Consider the following 19,159-nt stretch of genomic DNA (forward strand, 5'->3'; position numbering starts at 1 on the left):
GGTTCCCAACATTTTTTGGAGCAGGGAGCCCTATGAGAATTTGATCTGGGGCCTCTCTTCCCAGAAAATGCAGAAAAGTGCACCAATAGCAGTTGGTGCCAAGGCACTGAGAAGGAAAGGCGAGTAGCCAGGAGTGGGGAGGGCATGTCATGCCAACACAACCTGACACCTTAAAAACCCTGCCTCAGCCTCTCTCCCTCAGGTTCCATACCCCCGGAACCACCATGACAGGGTGAAAATGCTGTCCGGGAGGTCAGGATTGTTACTCATGGACAGGAGGAAGGCAGCCATCAGGAGTGGGCAGATGAGGGATGTCAGAACAATGGGTTGCTCTGTGTCTGCCCCATTCCCACTAGTGAAGACCATGAGTCCATCTTCCCTGCCACTCACTGGCCAGGTCTTGCATCCCTGCCTCCCTAAAGTCTTCAAGTTGAGATCACCCATGAGTCTAGAATGGCCAGACCAGAGTGCCAGGGTCTACCACGCCCATGCCCCCTTTCTCTTTCTTCCCTCTGTTTGCTACTACCTTTCCCTTTTCCTGACGTCCTCTCCACTCTCACCTTCTCCCCTCACGTTCTGCCATATTCTAGCACAGGACATCACTGCATTCTAAATATGACATTCTAGGCTTCTGGACCCTCAAGTTGGAAGCTGTAGAGCCTGCAGCCAGCAAAACGGGTGGAATAACCTGGAAGGTGCTTGCCACCAAGAGTCTAGCTTCAGACCCCAGCAACCTGGCAACTCACAGAACTCCAACACTGTTGACAACTCGTGACTTTTGATGTCGTGAATCCACAAAATGCGGGGAGGCATCTGGGCAGTGACTGTCTCCAGCCAGGCCTACCCTTACCTTGTAGGATGGGGTCTCTGTGCCTGGGCTCTCGACCTGCACCACAATGTAGGCGTGTAAGAAATTGGAGGCAATCATATCTGGGACGAATGGTGTATTTTCTTCTTGGAAGATGATGGCCACAATGTCATTCCCAATGTGTCTCTTTCTCTGGAGCTAAACAAAAAGTATTCCATCATTACAAGCCAGTAAGGAACATCCTGAAAACAGAAAAATCTGTATAAGAAATTCCCCATAAGTTTTCCCTTGGTATGTAAACCCTACAGCTCTGAGACCTAGCTCTCCAGGGAGCTTCTTTCAATCCTTAGAAGCCACCAGGAAGAAAAGAACGGGGAAGATGCCCAAGTTGTTAGGTAGCAGCCAGTAAGCACGTTTCGGAGCTTGATGGTGTGCCAAGCCCTAACTCAGGACCCAGGGAAAATATTTAAAAGGTGAGGCGGGAGCCCGGTGCAGCGGAACATGCCTACAATCCAGTTATTCAGGAGGCCAAGGCAGTAGGATCACAAATTTGAGACCATCTTTGGAGACCTACCCCTACCCCACAAAAAAAGGAGGGGGTCAGAAGGTGGAGGCTGGTGATGTAGCTCAGAGGTAGAGCAACCCTGGGTTCAGTATCACACACAAAAGAAGAAAAATGGTGAGGCTGGGTCTGGCCCCAGGAGAGTTATATTGATCTGGGCAGAACCACCTGAGAACCCTAACAAAGCTGCCAGTCAGCAAGTGCTAAGTTGACTGCTGCACATGAAGTGCCTCACAGCTCTGGGATAGAGAGGCGGGATAATCTAAGGGCCTGGTAGCAACCTGAGAAGGCTCCCTGGAAGAGGAGATGGTGTGAGGAGTCTGGATAGAAATGTGGATGGGAGGTGGGGCCAGATGAGTGGGTGGTGCATTCCACCAGAAGAGAGCTAGCCATGCTTAAAGGGGCTCGGGTCACCTGGGTGTAAGAGGGGAGTAGAGGACAGAAACCCAAACCTGTCTTGGTTTCCTAAATGGTGCCAGGTGCTTTTGGTCACTAAGCACCTACTGTGGGTCAAGAATTGTGTTGGGCTATTCACATGCATGATTTCAAATGCTAAAGTCCTCCTGTACACCTACACATTTGTTCCTTTATTAGGCACCTACTATATGCAGGCCCAATGCTCATCCCTTTTATATGGAGTTTCTCATTTTCTGAACATCTGCCATATCCCGGGCACTCTGCTGGGCACTTTTATGCAAATTATCTCATTCCACACATACCCTCCCATTTCTTAGGGAGAGAAAACTAATATTTATTCAGTCCCTGCCAAGAGTCAAGCTCCATGCCAAGGTACACTTCCCAATTAACATATGTCAGACTGAAGTGGCCTGCGAGAAAAAGTCCCAGGCTGGGGCAGCAGGTGAGGGGAACAGGAGGGAGCAGAGACTGAAGGTGACACCTAGAGAAAGCCCACTGTGGATACAAAAGGAATCCTGCTCCCATTTGTTTCTGGAACATTCAGTCGTTATTTGAGAGCCAAATCATAATTTCATTTGCCAATTTCCTTTTTCTCCTAAGAAGCCAGCACTATGTTTACAATTTTACCTCTCTGCTCCCTCTCAGTTCCCTGCTCAGAAACAAATAGGTCAGAGTTTGGGCAAAGACCCATCTGCCCTTCTTGTTTTCCCAGAGACAGAAAAGGGACCCAAAAGGGCTGGGGCGTTGCGACCTCCAAGATCAGCTGCTTTTCAGAGGGAAGGCTCTCCCCAGGGACGTGTGGCTGTCGAAACAGCAAACATGAATGAGCACGAGCGAACTCTAGTAACACACGTCCATGGGTACCGGCTGAATTCCTGCCCACAGGCAGGTGGGCAGAGCGAGAAGGGATGTGGGGAGGTCCTCATGCAGTAAGAGCTCCAGGGCAGCAGGGAGGCAAAAAGACTAGTGGCCTGGGCAAGAAATTGCTGTTATACAGAGAGCAGCCACGTGCCAAGCATCCACTGCAGCAGCCTTATATTCAGTAACTGTTATGTGACCCATAACAGCTCTCTGACATAGAGCTGCTGTCCCCAGTCTACAGAGAAGAAAAGTGAGGCAAAAGGTAACCAGTTGCCCAGAGTCACACACCTCTAAGTGGCTCAGCTGGTTTCAAGACTCCACTTGCAGATGGGGTCATGCACCCATTATCTCCACCCTAGATGATCAGGGTCACAGGCTCTGCTCCCAGCTCAGCCCCTCCCTGACTGTGAAACCTTAAGGAGGTGTTTTTTTTTCTGTTAATGCTGGGAACGGAACCCTGGACCTCTTCATAAGTTCCCACTCTAGAACTGAGCTACACCCTCAGCCCTCAAGAAAGTCTCTTAAGGGCCTGCCCTTGGACTGCAGTTTCCCCAGCTGTCAAAGAGGGAATCACCAGGAGCATTGGCCTGCCTCCTGCACTGGATTGCTGAGGTGCCACCCTGGTGAGACCACACAAGAAAACAGGCTGTGACCTGAGATGCTGAACAGATTGTCCTCTTAGTTACACAAATGAAAGCCCCCTGACCATCCCCCGGGAAGGTCAGCCCAGGAGCTGGGCCTTCGAGGGGCATACCCAAGCGCCCAGAGTCCTCCAAAACCAGGCTACCTGTTGGGCATCACCCTCGGTGAATGGCAGCTTTGTGGAGACGTGAAACATGATCTCCCGGTCCCGGAAGGTTGTGTACACTGACTCCACCCCTGTCTGTCCGTGGGTCACATCCAGGCCTCCTCGGAAACTGTCAGTAAAACAGGGCAGGAGCAGGAGAGAAAGAGTGAGGGGAAGCAGGCAACGTGGTGCAAACTCCCCTAAGGTTATGAGGCAGCTGGAGAGCAGATGGAAGAGTTGAGGGAGGAGGTGAGGGCAAAGGAGAGAACAAGGTGGGGAGAGCAGGGAAGGGTGTTCTTCTGAGCAGACTAGCCTGGAGTTCTAACCAGACATCTGTTGTCTAAATAAAAAGGCAGAACCTCCAACCCAAGCCTTGTTGTGTCCCCCATGCACCACTGGTCATGTGGGGAAGGGAGGCCTGTTGTCCAAGATCCCAGACAAATGTCCATCCCAGCTGCCAGTGGCCCCCAAGGCTGGGCACGGCCTTTTGCTCTCTGCAAGGTTATATCCAAATCATCTTCCCAGAGCCAGGGCAACCAGCCACCCTGCTGGATGATGGTGAGCCCCACAATGGCATCCGGAATCAGCCAGGAGAGATGACAGATGCTTGGCTTGTACCTAGCTAGTCCCTGATATGGAGGCCCAGCTGCAGCAGTACCCAGCTTAGGATATCCAGGAAGGTCCCTTCTCAGGCTGCATATTCTTAGGCAGGAAAAAAAAAAGCATGGAGGAAACTAGGTGGGCTTCCAAGATCTGTCCCTTCTGCCTCTACAGAATAATAGCTGCTAGCCCTGGACCACATTCTTCAGCAAGGGGAAGAAAATGCAGATGCAAGTTCCTTAAAGAAAATGAAATAAGATGGTCCCTGGACGTCAATATCCCAGTACTTACTACCAGGCAGAAAATGTGCTCAGCCCAATGTGGCAGAAAGGATGCTGGATGGGCTGGTGGACATTTCAGGTTCTAAATCTGCTTCTGGCGCTAAGTCAGCTTATGACCTTGGGCATATCACTTAATCTTTCCAGGTCTCAGTTTCCTTTTTCTATAACATGAAGGGATAGTATTACCTATCTCTGGATATTTCTGGGATTAGTATAATGTATTTCATCCATTCTATGACCCATGACTTTAGCATTGTAACATCACCAAAATCAGGATACCTCTTATAGTGATGCTATCTCAAAGTCCACAAAAGTCGGAAAAATCAGAACAGTAACAATAATGATGACCGGTGTGTGGCACTAGCCTAACTGTTCCAAATGCATTCACTATTTTAATCCCCCAACATCCTTGTGGGGTCAGTATTTTATTTCCCTTCTTACAGATGAGGTAACTGAAGCTTGCCAAGGTAAAGTCACTTGCCCAAAGTCTTAGAGCTAGTGGGCGACAGAGCTGGGATTTTAACACAGGTGTGATTGACCCTAGACAGCAGTGGTGACTTTGAAGAAGAAAAAATAGGGAGAAAGGGAAAAGAGGAAGAAAGCAATTGTTGAACACCTACTGCATGTCAGGCAATTAGGCTAGGTGTTTTTACATATGATGTTTATAAGCGCCTCCTATTTTCACTCCTGAGGCGGGAGAGGGGTGTGAATTCTAGGACCCTCAGCCACACACCAAGTTCATGGCTGGCCAGGTCTGAAATATTCCCAAATGTTGCTTTTGCCAAGGAAAACCAAGAGCCAGAACCTTCCAAGCAATAGCACCAATATTTAATCTTTCTGTCCACTTAAAGACCCATATACTAAGAGGGGAGGGGAGGGGAGGGGAGATAGTAGAGGATAGGAAAGGCAGCAGAATACAACAGACATGAGTATGTCAATATGTAAATCAGTGGAAGTGTAACTGATGTGATTCTGCAATCTGTATATGGGGTAAAAATGGGAGTTCATAACCCACTTGAATCAAAGTGTGAAATATGATATATCAAGAACTATGTAATGTTTTGAACAACCAATAAAAAAAAATTTAAAAAAAATTTTAAAAAGACCCATATACTGATGCATAGACTCCTCCTGGGATGGGGAGATTATATTTACATGGATTCTTAATTACCCACTCTTTATGTATTATCTGAAAGGGGTCATTTCCTTCCAAATTGCACAGGGAACTCTTGCCTGGCGGGTGAGAGGTAGGAAAGGTGGATTCATTTCATTCACAGTCTGAGTCAAATGCAATTAGGAAGGAAAATCTCAGAGGAAGCATCCCCAGCACACATCCTAAAGCCAAATGGCAATGCCTTTCAGATAACCTGCCATGTTAATTATCCCTTGGACCACTGATTCTTTAGGAATGCAGATAAGTGAGGGTTCATCAGATGCTGAAGACAGTCTCATCTTCCTTGGGTATGGTTTTAACTCTCACATGTGCTCCTTGAGGACTGAGCTGTCTGCCCCTGGCTCTTCTACTAGGGCCTCACCAATGGGACTACAGCAATCCCTTGGCTAAAACTCACCCTTTAAAGTCCTGCAGCGTGATTGTGTCCCCTAGCAGATCCAAGAACTCCTTGAAAGCAGGACTCTCTTCGTTGTTCCCAAATAGTTCCTCCTCCAGGGTCTTAAAGAGAAACAGGAACAGGAGTTTAAAAACACCATCTTGGTGCCAAAAGAAGGGCTGCCACATACCCGGTCCTTTTATTTCTTCTTCCCTCTCTCCCAATAAATTTCACCACAGCCATCCTCCACTGGAGGATGGGCTAATGGAGAATCCATCCACTCCACAGAGCTGGATCCTAGCAGCTAGTTAATGAGACCTTTCTATTTGAGCAAAAGTTAGTACAAAAGGCAAAACTGACACAAAGAGTTCTTAGATTGATACCAAAAACATGATCCATTAATAAAAATTTGGTAATTGGACTCCCAACAAAGAGCTAGTATCAAAAACATAGAAAAAAAACAATCATAACACTACAGTACTCAAAACCACAATGAGATACCACTTCACACCCACTAGGATGGCTATGATTAAAAAGGAAAGACAACAAGTGTTGGTAAGGATGTAGAGAAATCAGAACCCACATAAATAGACAATGGGAAGAGAAAATGGTGCAACTACTTTGGAAAACCGTCTGGCAATTCCTCAGAAGGCTAAACATAGAGGTACTATATGACCACAATTCCACTCCTAGGTGAGTAACCAAGAGAAATTAAAACATATGGCCACACAAAAATTTGTGTGTCAATGTTAATAGTAGTGGTATGTAAAATGTCCCCAAAGTGGAAATAACCCAAATGTCTATCAATAAATGGATTTAAAAATGTGATATATTCATACCATGGAATATCCAGCCATAAAAAAGAAACTCTTAATTGCCAAGATCATTGTAATGTCATGTGTAGCTAAAAAAAAAAAAAAAGATTATCTAAGACAAAAAAAAAGAATAAAAGATGTCTTTCTTTTAAAAAAAAATAAGAAATTCTTGCAAAAGGTACAGACTCTTACAAAAGGTACTTTCTATTCACAGGGATAGAAAGTAGATTAGTGGCTGCCAGGAGCTAAAGGTAACAAGGTGGGAGAGTAACTTTGGAGAGTGATGAAAATATCCCGGAATTAGAGTGCCATACCACTGTGTGATTACACTATAAATCACTTGATGAAAATACAACTCACACGCTTCTGTGAATTACACAGCATGAGAATTACACCTTAATAAAGCTATTATAAAGAAAATTTAAAACTCAACAGTATGAGAAAATGGTCAAAAGAACAGACATTTCACCTAAGAGGATGCACAGATGGCAAACAAGCACATGAAAAGATGTTCAACATAGTTAGCCTTTAGAGAAATGCAAATTAAAACTATAATGAGATATCACAACACACCTATCAGAATGGCTCAAATTAATAAAAAATAGTGAAAACACCAAATCTGGCAAAGATATAGAGGAACTGGATCACTCATATATTTTTTTGGTGGGAACAGCCACTCAAGAAGAGCTTGGCAGTTTCCTACAAACTAAACATATAATTACCATATACAACCAGCAATTGTGCTCCTAGGCATTTATTCCAGAGAAATGAAAACTTGCATTCAAATAAAACCAAAAGCTGTATACAAATATTCATAGTAGTTTTATTCATCATAGCCAACACCTGGCAACAACCCAGATGTCCTTCAATGAATGAATGGTTAAACAAACCCTAATACAGCCAGACATGGAAAACTACTCAGCAATAAGAACGGACAAACTAGTGACACACTCAAGAACTTGGACAAATGCTACTGAGCAGAGAAAAGCAACCCCAAAAGGCTATGTACTGTATGACTCCATTTGTGTAAGTTTTTGGAATACAATTTTTGAAGCTGGAGAACAGATCAATGCTCTGCAGATGGCTAGGGGTTAGGGACTGGAGTGAGGGAGGAGAAGAGAGGTGAGAGGGAGGTGAGCATGGTGATAAAGGAAAACAGGAGGGATCCCTGTGGTGACAAAATTCTTGTTTCTTGACTATGGAACCTACAGGTGGATAAAATGACACAGAACAAAAGAGATCAAATACTCACCCGCACGCACATGCACACACACAAATGAGTACCTGTAAACTGGGGATATCTGAATACTATCTGTGGATATCTGAATAATATCTGAGAATTGTGTCAATGTCACCATGGTTGTGATCTTGTGCTGTAGTTGTGTAAGACATGACCGTGGGGAAAACTGGGTAAAAGATTCATGAGCTCTTTCATCCAATTACATGTGAATCCACAAATATCTAAAATTAAGAAGTGTAACAATTGCTGGGTACAGTGGTGCACGCCTGTAATCCCAGTGGCTCGGGAGGCTGAGACGGGAGGATCTAGAGTTCAAAGCCAGTCTCAGCAATGGCGAGGCACTAAGCAACTCAGTGAGACCCTGTCTCTAATAAAATACAAAACTGAGCTGGGGATGTGGTTCAGTGGTTGAGTGCCCCTGAGTTCAATCCCCGGTACCCTCCCCCAAAAAAAGAAGTTTAACAATTAAAGAATACATTATAAAAAAGGCAAAGCTGAAAACAGTAGCAAGCTTTGCAAATGGTGTTAGGCTTTAACAACTGACTAACCCTATCTGATGAGCAACTTGTTACTACTGTTTTCTGCCTACAGCAGCAGGACCTGCAAACAGCTGATGGCTCTGCAAACAGCCATGGACTCCAATGAATGGCTTCATATAAAAAAAAAAAAAATTCAGTGTGTCCAATCACTTCAAGGACAGTCTCCCATAGGCAATTCTTTAATATCTCCTTAATGTCCCCTATTTTGGGGGGCAGTGCTTGAGATTGAACCCAGGTCCTTGATCATGCTAAACACGTGCTGTACCACTGAGCTACACTCCCAGCCCCACTTAGGCCTGCTTTGTAACTAATAAAAGCAAACCTCAGATTCCAAGTCTTCAACAGGCAACAGAATCTAGTAGATTTCAGTAACTCTACTTGTTTGTTAATAGTATTTCCTCTTAGAATTACTTTGATTTCATGGCAAGTGACACTGGTTTTCCAATTAGAGGAGGGTGATCTAGAATTTCCTTTTAAAAAAATAAATGCACTAAGGGCTGGGAGTACAGCTCAGTGGTAAAGCATTTGCCTAGCTTGAGCAATGTCCGGAGTTCAGTCCTTGGCACCACCCAAAACAAATAAAAACACTTTAGTTTTTTTAAAAAAAACTTTTTTTTTAAGAAAAAAATTTAGTGGTTAATAGTAGGAGTGTGTTAAAAATTTTAACAGTGGCCACTGGTGAAATAAGTGCCATAATACAGATCCTAAATGTGGTCTGTGAAAATCGGAAGTTTTGGAAACACAGATTTCTAGCAGGTGTCAGCAAACTATGGCCCATGGACCAAGCCTGGCCCACTTCTTTTTTTTAATCAATAAAATTTTATTGGAACATGGCCAGGCCAACTCATTTGCATATTGTCTTTGGCTGATTTTGCACAATAAAAGCAGTAGGGTGGTAGTAACAGAGACTCCAAGGCCCATAAAGTTTAAAAAAATCTATTATCTGGATCTTTAATGAAAAGTTTTTTGTTCACCAGTCTTTAGCATGGCATGAAGACATTGCAGTTCCAGCCAAGCATCCTGTTTGTCCTGGGTCATGGGGTCTGAGTGTGAGAGCTGCTGCTTCAGGGAAATCTACAACTCCTACCAAGAAAACAACTCATTATAGGTTCTGGGGCATGCACCTCTTGTCCAGGATTCACACCTTGTCTGGTATTATTAGCATTGTCATTATTTTTATACTGGCCTTGAGCTCGACCATGTACTCAAGGAGGGGGTCTTAGTCATCGCCATGTCTCCCACAGTGCTTAGCACAGTACATGACACACAGCAGAGTTGGGTGAAGCTTATTTATATCCAAAGACCAGCACAGGGTTTTTATGCAACAAATGTTCATATTAAATGTCCCCCAGCTGTAGGTTTGCAAAACAACAATCTGCCTAGATTTAAAAAAAAAAAAAAAAAAGAATTTTATCTTCCTGGCTTTTTCCCCCGCAGCAGCAGCAGCAGCAGGTACACAAATAATACAGAGGCTCCTTCTCAGAGGTGGATGGTTAATGTTCAGTAATTATAACTTTGCTGGAACATTGGGTTGTAATCACCTTAAGATCTGTTTTGGTAAATTTCACAAGCAAAGAACTTTAATTAGGGGGGTTACATTAGCCAAGTTGTAAGAAATAAAAATATAATATGTGAAAATAATGAGAGTGGCTACCTGAATAATCTCCCTTAAATTATAAGATTCATCAGTGTTGGTCTTTCAGATCCTAACTCTTCACATAATTATAGTGTTTTGAAGCAAACACATGTCTCTTGTGTCTTATATCTTTAGATGAGGAAATCAGCCATCATCCGGCCAAGAAAGATTGATACGCAAAAAAAAAAAAAAAAAAAAACAGATAAAATCAGAGGACACTATAGAGCTGCCATTAGCAGCACCAAAATTTTCATTTGTTCATTAATTCATATAACAACTGAGTGTATTTATATAAAGTCACCATCTAGTCTCTTGGATGATACAAAGATAAGATGGGTGCAGAAGCTTCTTCTCATAGAACCTAGGTGAGGAGACCAGCATGTCCATCTGACTGTCTTGCCAGGATGTTAGTAAATATTCATGGTAAAAAACAGGAAATATGGGAAGTTCGTGGTCAAATAAGCATGGGAAGTAATGGGCTCAAGAAAATTTAAAAAAGAATTTTTTACCTTGGGGGTTCTGAGAGCCTTTAAAATGTTCCTACATCCAGATACCCCTTGCTCCAAGACATTTGCTCACAGTGTCTCATGGAATCACCCTCTGAGAAACATTATTTAACTCCAAAGCTATAAGTGAGTGCTACAAAAGACAGAGGAGGGTAGCAGTGGTGTGCCGGCTTTCCAAAGGAAGTAATTAAAATTCTGGGGCTTGCTAATTTCCATGGTGTAAATACTTCCATGGCTGATTTCAAGTTACCAACATGATGTCATTGAACACAGAGTTGGGAAGAGATGCCCATAATTGATTCCAGCACAAAGCTGAAGTTTATCGAGAAAAAGCTAATTCCCAGCTGGGAGAATAGTGAGCAAGAAGAGATAAGATTATGCTAATCTGTTCACTCTACCTAGTTTGGTTTTTCTGGTGACTGACAGCCCATAGATAAACACAAACTGAGATCAACACAAATTCAGCCAGGAAGAATCAGACTTCACTATGTGAAAACCTACACCATGGGCTGGGGATGTGGCTCAAGCGGTAGCGCGCTCGCCTGGCATGCGTGCGGCCCGGGTTCGATCCTCAGCACCACATACAAACAAAGATGTTGTGTCCGCCGAAAACTAAAAGAATAAATAAATATTAAAAAAGAAAAGAAAAGAAAACCTACACCATGATTTAAAAGACTTGCAGGCCTTTTTGTAAGAAGTGGCATTACTTGAAGATTCTGATACCCTCAGTCCAATTCACACTTTAAATATGATAGTTGTATTCAGAATGCTTTAAGAACTTAGTTCAGGGATCCTGCATTTAGATTAGGAGATGAACAGAGAAACCATAGGAGATAATGACCAGTATGGATTCATGGTGCTTACCTGTCTGGCTTTTTGATAAATGACTCCAAATTTGAATGTGTTGTTGACATCATGTTCATCATAAGACACAATCATTTGGGAGGCCTGGAAAAGGTAGGAAGGAAAAAATCAACTTTATTCATGTGGAAGTAAGTGAAGATGCAAATGGAAGGGGAAGCACTCATTTTGGTAGAGAATGTGCCCCCTGCTAAAAAAAGCAGATGATCAGGATGCAACTCCAAAGGTCTCAGCTAGCTCCCAACACCTGAGTTTCCCCAGTAGTAACCAATCCTCTGTATCATCCATTCCATTCTATCCAGGTGTGCCAGCCATGGCTTGGGCAATTAAGTAGCCAGTGGGACTCAGGATAAAATACCCCAGTATTTTATGTGTGGTGTTAAAAGTGAAACCAGAACCCCCAAAACTCTTCAGGAAGGATGGCTCTAGCTCTAATTCCACCTCTTCTCAGCAGCATAATTTTGAGCAAGTCCCTGCTTCTGTCCAGGCTTCAATCCTTTTCTTCATAAAATGAGCAGTATAGAGGAACACGCTCTAATAAAAAGCAAACAGAAGAGAAAAAGGAAATCCTGACCATAAGTTCTATTAGATTTTCTATTTTTCCTCCTAGAGTTGATGTCTGGGTCAGAAATACTCAACTCTAGTTCTGAATCTCCTGCTTTTATCCATGTAGCTTTGAGAGTGTCACTTCACTTCTCTGGACTTCAGTTTCTCTTCCGATAAAGGGAGATGTGTAGTTATGAAGATTCAAAGAGACCAGGCACACAAAGTGCTGAGCACAGAGCAGCTACAACATCATCACCATCAACAACATCATCATCATCATCATCATCATCATCATCATCATCAGAATCACCATCATCTGTGCAACACTCCTGAAAGAGTTGGACCAGCTTGTCAGGAAAGAGAAGTATATTTGGGCACTACTGGGATATCTTCTGCAAAAAGAAAGGATTCGTCCATGTGTTGTGCTAACGGAAGAACAAAGCAGGCATAACTTGTTGGCTGGAATATATAGCCAGTGTTAGGTTGCCACTCACTGTGTATCTCTGTGAGGTTCTCAGCTGCCTGAGGAAATAGACACTTCTCAGCTCCCCCATTGGGAGCCCTGTTGGCCTGACCCTTGTGGGAGCCCACCATTCCTGCCTGGGATGAGTCAAAGGAGAACAGCTGCCCTCTCAGGGAGGGGCACTAGGCCATGGAGACCTTCCAATAAACGTTCTAAACTGCAAATTTTAAACACAAACATCTCAGCCAGACTAACATCCCAGTTGAACTTCAGAAATCCTTCCAATACAAAAAAAAAAAATGAAAATACAGCTGCTTTTCAATCATTACTGGGGCTGGAGGCTTTCCAAGTTATAAAGAGAACTGTGTAAATGTACATCACTGGGCTCTCACAGCGGATATGATCTGACAACAAAAATTACCCAACCAGTAGTTCAGTTAGGCCTTTATGATGGGGTTTTAATGTGTGGTTAAACCTCACTAATTCAGCTTTAATCATAAAGGGAGGTCAGTCTGAATGACAGAAAATGTTCAGTGGAGCACAGCATATTTCTGGTAAGTTTCTACAGACTGTAAAAAGAGGCATCCAGAAGAAAGGCTTGGTGAGACAGAGGACTCTGCCACTAGCTCAGCCACTGCAGATGAATAAATAAATAGATGCTTCTAAGAGTGTCCAGTTGTGAACACTTAGAAGGCATTTATTCCAGGAGGTTGACAAGTTAAAAAATGCCTTAAATTCTCTGGTCCTACCAGGATGGGGTCCTCTCTTCTCCACACACACACACTCCCCCCTAGCCCCAGACATTTCATTTCATGGCTCCTGGTTTTCAGAGTTGGGACTCAGGGACTGGACAGAGCCAGCCCCAGCAAGCCTCACCTGTCACCACATTGGCCACAGCGGAAGCTCAGATCACAGCTCCACTTCCACTCTCTCCCTCAAGGCCCTAATGGCTCATGAAGAAGGCAGTTGGTGCCCGAGGTCTTTTCCTGTGGCCAATTTTAAGCAATTCTCTGTTCGTGGCTGATTTAAGTCCTGTCATGCCATAATCGTTCTTGAGTGAGTTTATTGTTCGTTTTGTTATTATTGCTCCTCTCTCTACTCACACCACCATATCAAAACTGGGGTCAAGATCAGGCCAATCCTAAGAAACTGATAACAGAGAACCAGCTGGCTTATTAACTAAGGCCAAGAGGGGCTTGTAAGACCTCAGAGCTCACAGAGTAACATGGGCGATGGGGAGTCAAGGTCTGGCCTTTTATTTCCTAGTGAGATTCTGCCCTCTGTATCCCCCACCCCTCCATGATGGCAATTTGGATCTGTACCAGCCCCCGAGTCTCACCCCGGCACTGACCTCAGGAAGGTACAACTGGAGTGCCATGGGAAACCTATAAAACTGCTACCTCTGCCACCTTCTTAGCTGGAGACCTATTCAGCTGGGCTGGAGACCTATTCAGCTGGGCTGGAGACCCAGGCATGCCTAAGGATGTGTTCCCAGGGAACCAGTGTGTGAAGGAGTAAGCAGGGAGAGAGGGAGTCGTGGAGGTTTATCATGGAGACCCCACCATGATGCAGAGAACTCCTCAGGGTCATAGGTGTGCAAATCCATGCCGAGCTACACAGCCCTGGATAACAGGCAAGGGGGAGAATAGAGTTCCTCACCTTGGGGTACAGGACAGGGTTGAATTTCAGTCCCACTGCATCATCACAGAAAGCCTGAGCAGGGAAAGAAACACAATGGTCAGAGACCAAGCCCACAAAGCACACCCAGCTCCTGCACCCACTGAGAGAAGGCAGCATGGCAAGAAAGGACCACAAGGTTGGGAACATAGTGCCCTGACCTTTCCAGGGCTTCCTGACAAATTGATGAGAGAAACCAGGTAAAGCCTGAGACTTATCCCCACTCTGACCTAAAGATAAGACAAAAAAAACCATCTGCCCCCCAACTCCCACCAAAGTTATTCGGCCTCATTCTGCCATATCCCTGCTCCCAGATTGAGGGCCCAATACAACCCCACCCTCTCACCCCTCTTTGCTGACTCAGTTCCCAAATTCCCTATATTCCAAAGTGACATGGCACCTCTGCCAGCTGGCTCCTTACACAAGGTGGTCCTGGGTCTGAATCACCTTTCAGCAGGCCCAGGCCTCTCCTCTGTGTGAAGGCTCCCCGACCTCCCCTCCACACCCCTCTTCTGAAGTCCCATAGCTCTTGCCATAGCCAGCCCTGTCTTCCCCTATATTTTGTCTCCTGAACTGGCTGTGAACTGTCTAGAGCAGAGACTAAGGATTACACTCTCCCCTGAGCAGCCTCAGCATTGATGGAAGCAGCTACCAACAGGCCCCCAGTCCCATCCATGCAATCAAGGACCAGAGAAAAGAGGCCTCCCCCTCCCTAAGGGCAGACCCTCCATTCCCCAGAGGCCAGCTCTGGATGGAAAGAAGTCACCTTCTCTCAAGGGTTGGTTTTTACCTTTGCAATCTGAGGAACACTGGGCAATTTGCTCAGTCCAGCCAAGGGTATCCGCTCATGCACTGTCTTCAGTTTGGACCTGCACATGAGGACAGGGTGAGGCAAGGTCACCCACAAGGAATTGAGTCAACAAGGAAGGTGGCTGAAGTCACACCAGACAGGGCACTTGTTTCAGGTCTCCCTGGGGGCAGGTGTGCCTCTTTCCCCCCAACCCATGTGTGGGACAGCACACTCAAATGGTGGGAAAATGGAACCTACTGAGGTACCCCAGGGGAAGTGGACACTTCAAAGAACATGCCTGATAAAGCTGTCTGCCATGAAAATATGGGAAATAACTATATTTCCACCCTCTAGGTCACCATTATTATTTTTTGTTTGTTTCTTTCTTTGTGAGTTTTTTGTGTTCTCCCAAAGAACTGGACCCGGCTTCTGTGTATATTTGGATTTTGACATGCAAATGAACCTGTAGTTAAAGATAATCTAATTTTTGAAAATCTGGATTTACTCAAAATATAAATGGAATGGAATCTGCTTTATAAGGGATTCACCATAAGACTCTAAATTTAGCCTGTTCCCCTGATTCATTTAGCACATTATGAAAGTGTTGGGATTTTTCTGAATGCTGTTCTGCATCTGCTAAGATAATCATATGGCTTTGTATCTGTTAACCTGGTAGATTACATTTCTGTGAAGCCATCTTTTCATCCCATGGGAAAAACTCCAGTTGCTTATGATGTATTATTTTTAATATCCTACTGAATTTCATTGGTTAATAGTTTATTTAGTTGTTCACATCAATGTTCAAAAGCACTGGCCTTTTATTTCTTATATTCTCCTTGCCAGGTTTTAATATCAAGGTGTTATTTCCAGCCACATAAAGTTGTGAGATAGCTTCTTGCCCTCTGAAATATCTTGAATAATATAGGGATTTTACATTCCTTAAAGCCTTGCTAAATTTCATCTGTGCCATGGCTGAGCCTACTGTTTTTATAATCAGATACTTCATAGTTCTTTAGTGATTTTCTACTCCTTCTTGAGTCAACTTGGGTAACTTAAGTTTTTCTATAAAAGTATCCAACAAACACATTGATACACTTGTATATCAGATACTGTTAGTAACTGCTCCATTGCTGTAATATTACTTGTTTGTGTCTTTTCTCTGTTTTCTTTGATCAGTCTTAGCAGGAGGTTTACCTGTTTCATTAGACTTTTCAAAGAGATAGCTCCTGGCTTTCATGATCATCTCTGTTCTTTTTCATTTCTTTCTACTTCACCAGTTTATTCTTTCCTTTCTTCTATTTCCTTCAGGGTTTTTCCTACTATTCTTGTTCTAACTTCCTGGCCTGCACGCTTACCCATGTAATCTTCCTTCTTGTTTATTACAAGTGCACTTAGAACTATACATCTCTCTGTAAGTACCACTTTAACTACATCCCACACATTTTGATAGGTAGTATTTTTACTGTCATTTAGTTCTAAATATTTTGTCAGTTCTTTTGTGATTTTCTCTTTAACCAAGGAGTCATTTTTAAAAGGGTTTTTATATATTTTTTTCCTTTTCTTTCTTATTTATTTGTTTTTAGTGATGGGGATTGAACACAGAGTCTCACACATGCTAGGTAAGTGCTCTACCATTGAGCCACATCCCCAGCTAAAAGGATTTAAAAAAAAACTTTCCAAATAAGGAAGATTTATCCTCCAGTATCTTAATTGTTGGTTAATAAATTCTCCTTATTTTCAGGGAACATAATCTATATGATATTCATTATTTAAAATTTGCTGACTTAGTACATGAAATATTTTATTTCTTTTTCTTTTTACCATACTGAAAAGGATGTTATTTTTTTTCTTTTGTTGAGAAAAGGAATAGACATTACCAGATCAAGTTTGTTCATTGAATTGTTTAAATCTTCTTTATCTTCACAATTTTTTTATCTACTTGATCCACTGTCTTCTGAGAGATCTTATCAAAATTTCCCACTATGAGGATTTGTCTACCCCTCCCTATATTTCTGTCAGTTTTTACTTTTTAAATTCAAGCCTCTGATATCAAGTACACACCCATGACTGTCAGGCCTGGGAGACCTGTCCTCTCCATCCTCATGTAGATGGAGGCCTCAGAGGGGACCCTGCAGAGGCTATCTTTCCCTGCCCAGGTTCTGAACAAATTCAGAAACAAAATAATACCAAAGAGTAAGGCAGTGAAGAGTCAAATAGCTCTTTGTTACTGATAAAGACCAAGTGAGAACACAGCTTAGTATAAAGGAAGATGAAATGAGGCTTTCTAAAATCCAGAATTAGCCAAACGTATCCATCCAGTCACAGGTAGTGCTGGACAGGGGTTAAGACCCCCCTGGGGGACTGCTCAGGAGAGAACTCCAAGAGGAAAGGGTAGAAAAAATGTTCTTGCTCCTAAATGAACCTGTCAGAGGGCAGAGAGAACCAGGGGTGTTATACAAAAGTGGTCCCTCCACAAAGTAGGAAACACGAGGAGTCGGGAAAAAGTATTCCCAGGTTACAAAGGAGTACTTCCTTTATCCTTAATGCTTTTTACCTGAAATTCTATTTTGTCTGATTTTTTAAAAAAAATATTTTTTAGGTGTTGGTGGACCTTTATTTTATTCATTTATTTATATGTGGTGCTGAGAATCGAACCCAGGGCCTCATACATGCTAGGCAAGCATTCTACCACTGAGCCCACAACTCCAGCCCCTATTTTGTATGATTAAAATATTGTTATGCCAGCTTTCTTGGTTAGTATTTTCCCAGTGTGTCTTTTTCCATTTCTTTCTTTTAAATCTTTCCATGTCACTCTTCCTTAAGTATGTCTCTTATAATCATAATATACTTCCATTTTTAAATTCAATTTAATAGTCTGATATCTTAGTACGTTAATCTAATCTATTTTTACTTACTGTAACTACTAATATATTAGAAATTATTTCTACTCTATGTCATTTTATATCTTCTATTCCCTGTGGGGTTTTATCCTTTCCTGTCTTCAATTGAATAAAGTTATAATTATTTTTTTTGTTATTCTATTTTTATATGTCTGCTAGTTTTGGAGATACAGATTGTATTTCTATGTATTCCAACATATATACTTATATTTTTTCCAACTAACCCTAAAATTGTTATGTTTTTCCTATAGAGGAAAGCAAATAAAAAAAAAATAAAGTATGCTTTAAACACTGAATTATTCCTCTCCCATTGTCCTTGCTACTTTTGTTTATAAATTTAGTTCAAGTCTCCTTTTAAAGATGCCAAAAAATCACTTCTTTTTCCAGTCAGTAATTAAATTTATCAATATGGTTTACCTATATCTTGTGACTTTTTAACTGCATCTTTTCTTCTGAGTTCTCTTTCTTCTAGATGAAGTACATCCTTTAGTAATTCTTTCAGGGAAACTCTGTGAGTGATACACTCCCATTTGTTTATATTTGAAAACAGTTTTATCTTGTCTTTGCTGTTTTCTGGGCATAGAACATTGGGTTAAGAGTGTTTCTTCTTTAATTTCTTTCCTTCTTTCTCACTTGCTTGCTCTCTACACTTTAAAGATACTGTCCCCATCGTCTTTTGACAACTATTATGGCTTAGGAAAAATCTATTCTCGGCCTAGTTGTCACTACCTCAAAGACGGTCTGGATTTATCCTCAGGTAGTCTTAAAATTTCTTTAAACTTTGATTTCCGATGTTTCACATCAACATGTCTAAAAGTATTGTTTTGTTTTAAAATTGCTCTCAACCGTAGGTTATGTACTTTCTTCAATTCTGAAATATTCTCAGATATTCCCTCTGGGTATTTGTTCACTAATCTCTCGAGTATTTCCTTCTGGAACTCCTTTGAAACAAATTCTGAGGCCTCTCAGTCTATTTTCCACATTTTATCTTGTTTTTTGTATACTTTATTTCTTTATCTGTGCTGTGTTCTGGATGAATTCCTTGGGACTCTCTTCTGATTCACAAATTCACTCTTTGAACAAACTAGATTTTATCCTATATGTTAAGCTTATTTCAACAACTATTTTTTTTATTCCTCAAAATTCTAATCATTTTCCTTACATGCCCACGTGTTCTTAATTCATTTCCTTATTTTATAATTTATCCATTTTATAGATGCTATTCATTCTTTGTCTTTTTAAGATGTTAAATATATTTATTTTAAGTCATTTTGAAAGACTACCATTATTTGCATTTCATCAGCAGTAAATCTATCTCCC

At 42.4% G+C, this 19,159-nt stretch overlaps 1 protein-coding gene across 2 annotated transcripts in view; it reads right to left on the minus strand.

The window, feature by feature from the left end:
- RAP1GAP2 (RAP1 GTPase activating protein 2) overlaps positions 1 to 19,159 on the minus strand; it is a 136,492-nt gene that overhangs the window by 28,123 nt on the left and 89,210 nt on the right. For both annotated transcript variants that reach the window (XR_014019378.1, XM_081271606.1), the window contains exons 8-13: positions 14,940 to 15,018; positions 14,132 to 14,185; positions 11,467 to 11,550; positions 5,888 to 5,988; positions 3,436 to 3,565; positions 851 to 1,006 (exon numbers count right to left, since the gene is read on the minus strand). Coding sequence is in view for 1 of the 2 variants with exons in the window: in XM_081271606.1 (XP_081127732.1) it covers positions 851 to 1,006; positions 3,436 to 3,565; positions 5,888 to 5,988; positions 11,467 to 11,550; positions 14,132 to 14,185; positions 14,940 to 15,018 (604 nt within the window). In the remaining variant the exon portion in view is untranslated. The remainder of the gene's footprint in view (positions 1 to 850; positions 1,007 to 3,435; positions 3,566 to 5,887; positions 5,989 to 11,466; positions 11,551 to 14,131; positions 14,186 to 14,939; positions 15,019 to 19,159) is intronic.

The sequence above is a fragment of the Spermophilus citellus genome (genome assembly GCF_964194105.1).
Source record: "Spermophilus citellus genome assembly, chromosome: 17".
Lineage (NCBI taxonomy): Eukaryota > Metazoa > Chordata > Mammalia > Rodentia > Sciuridae > Spermophilus > Spermophilus citellus.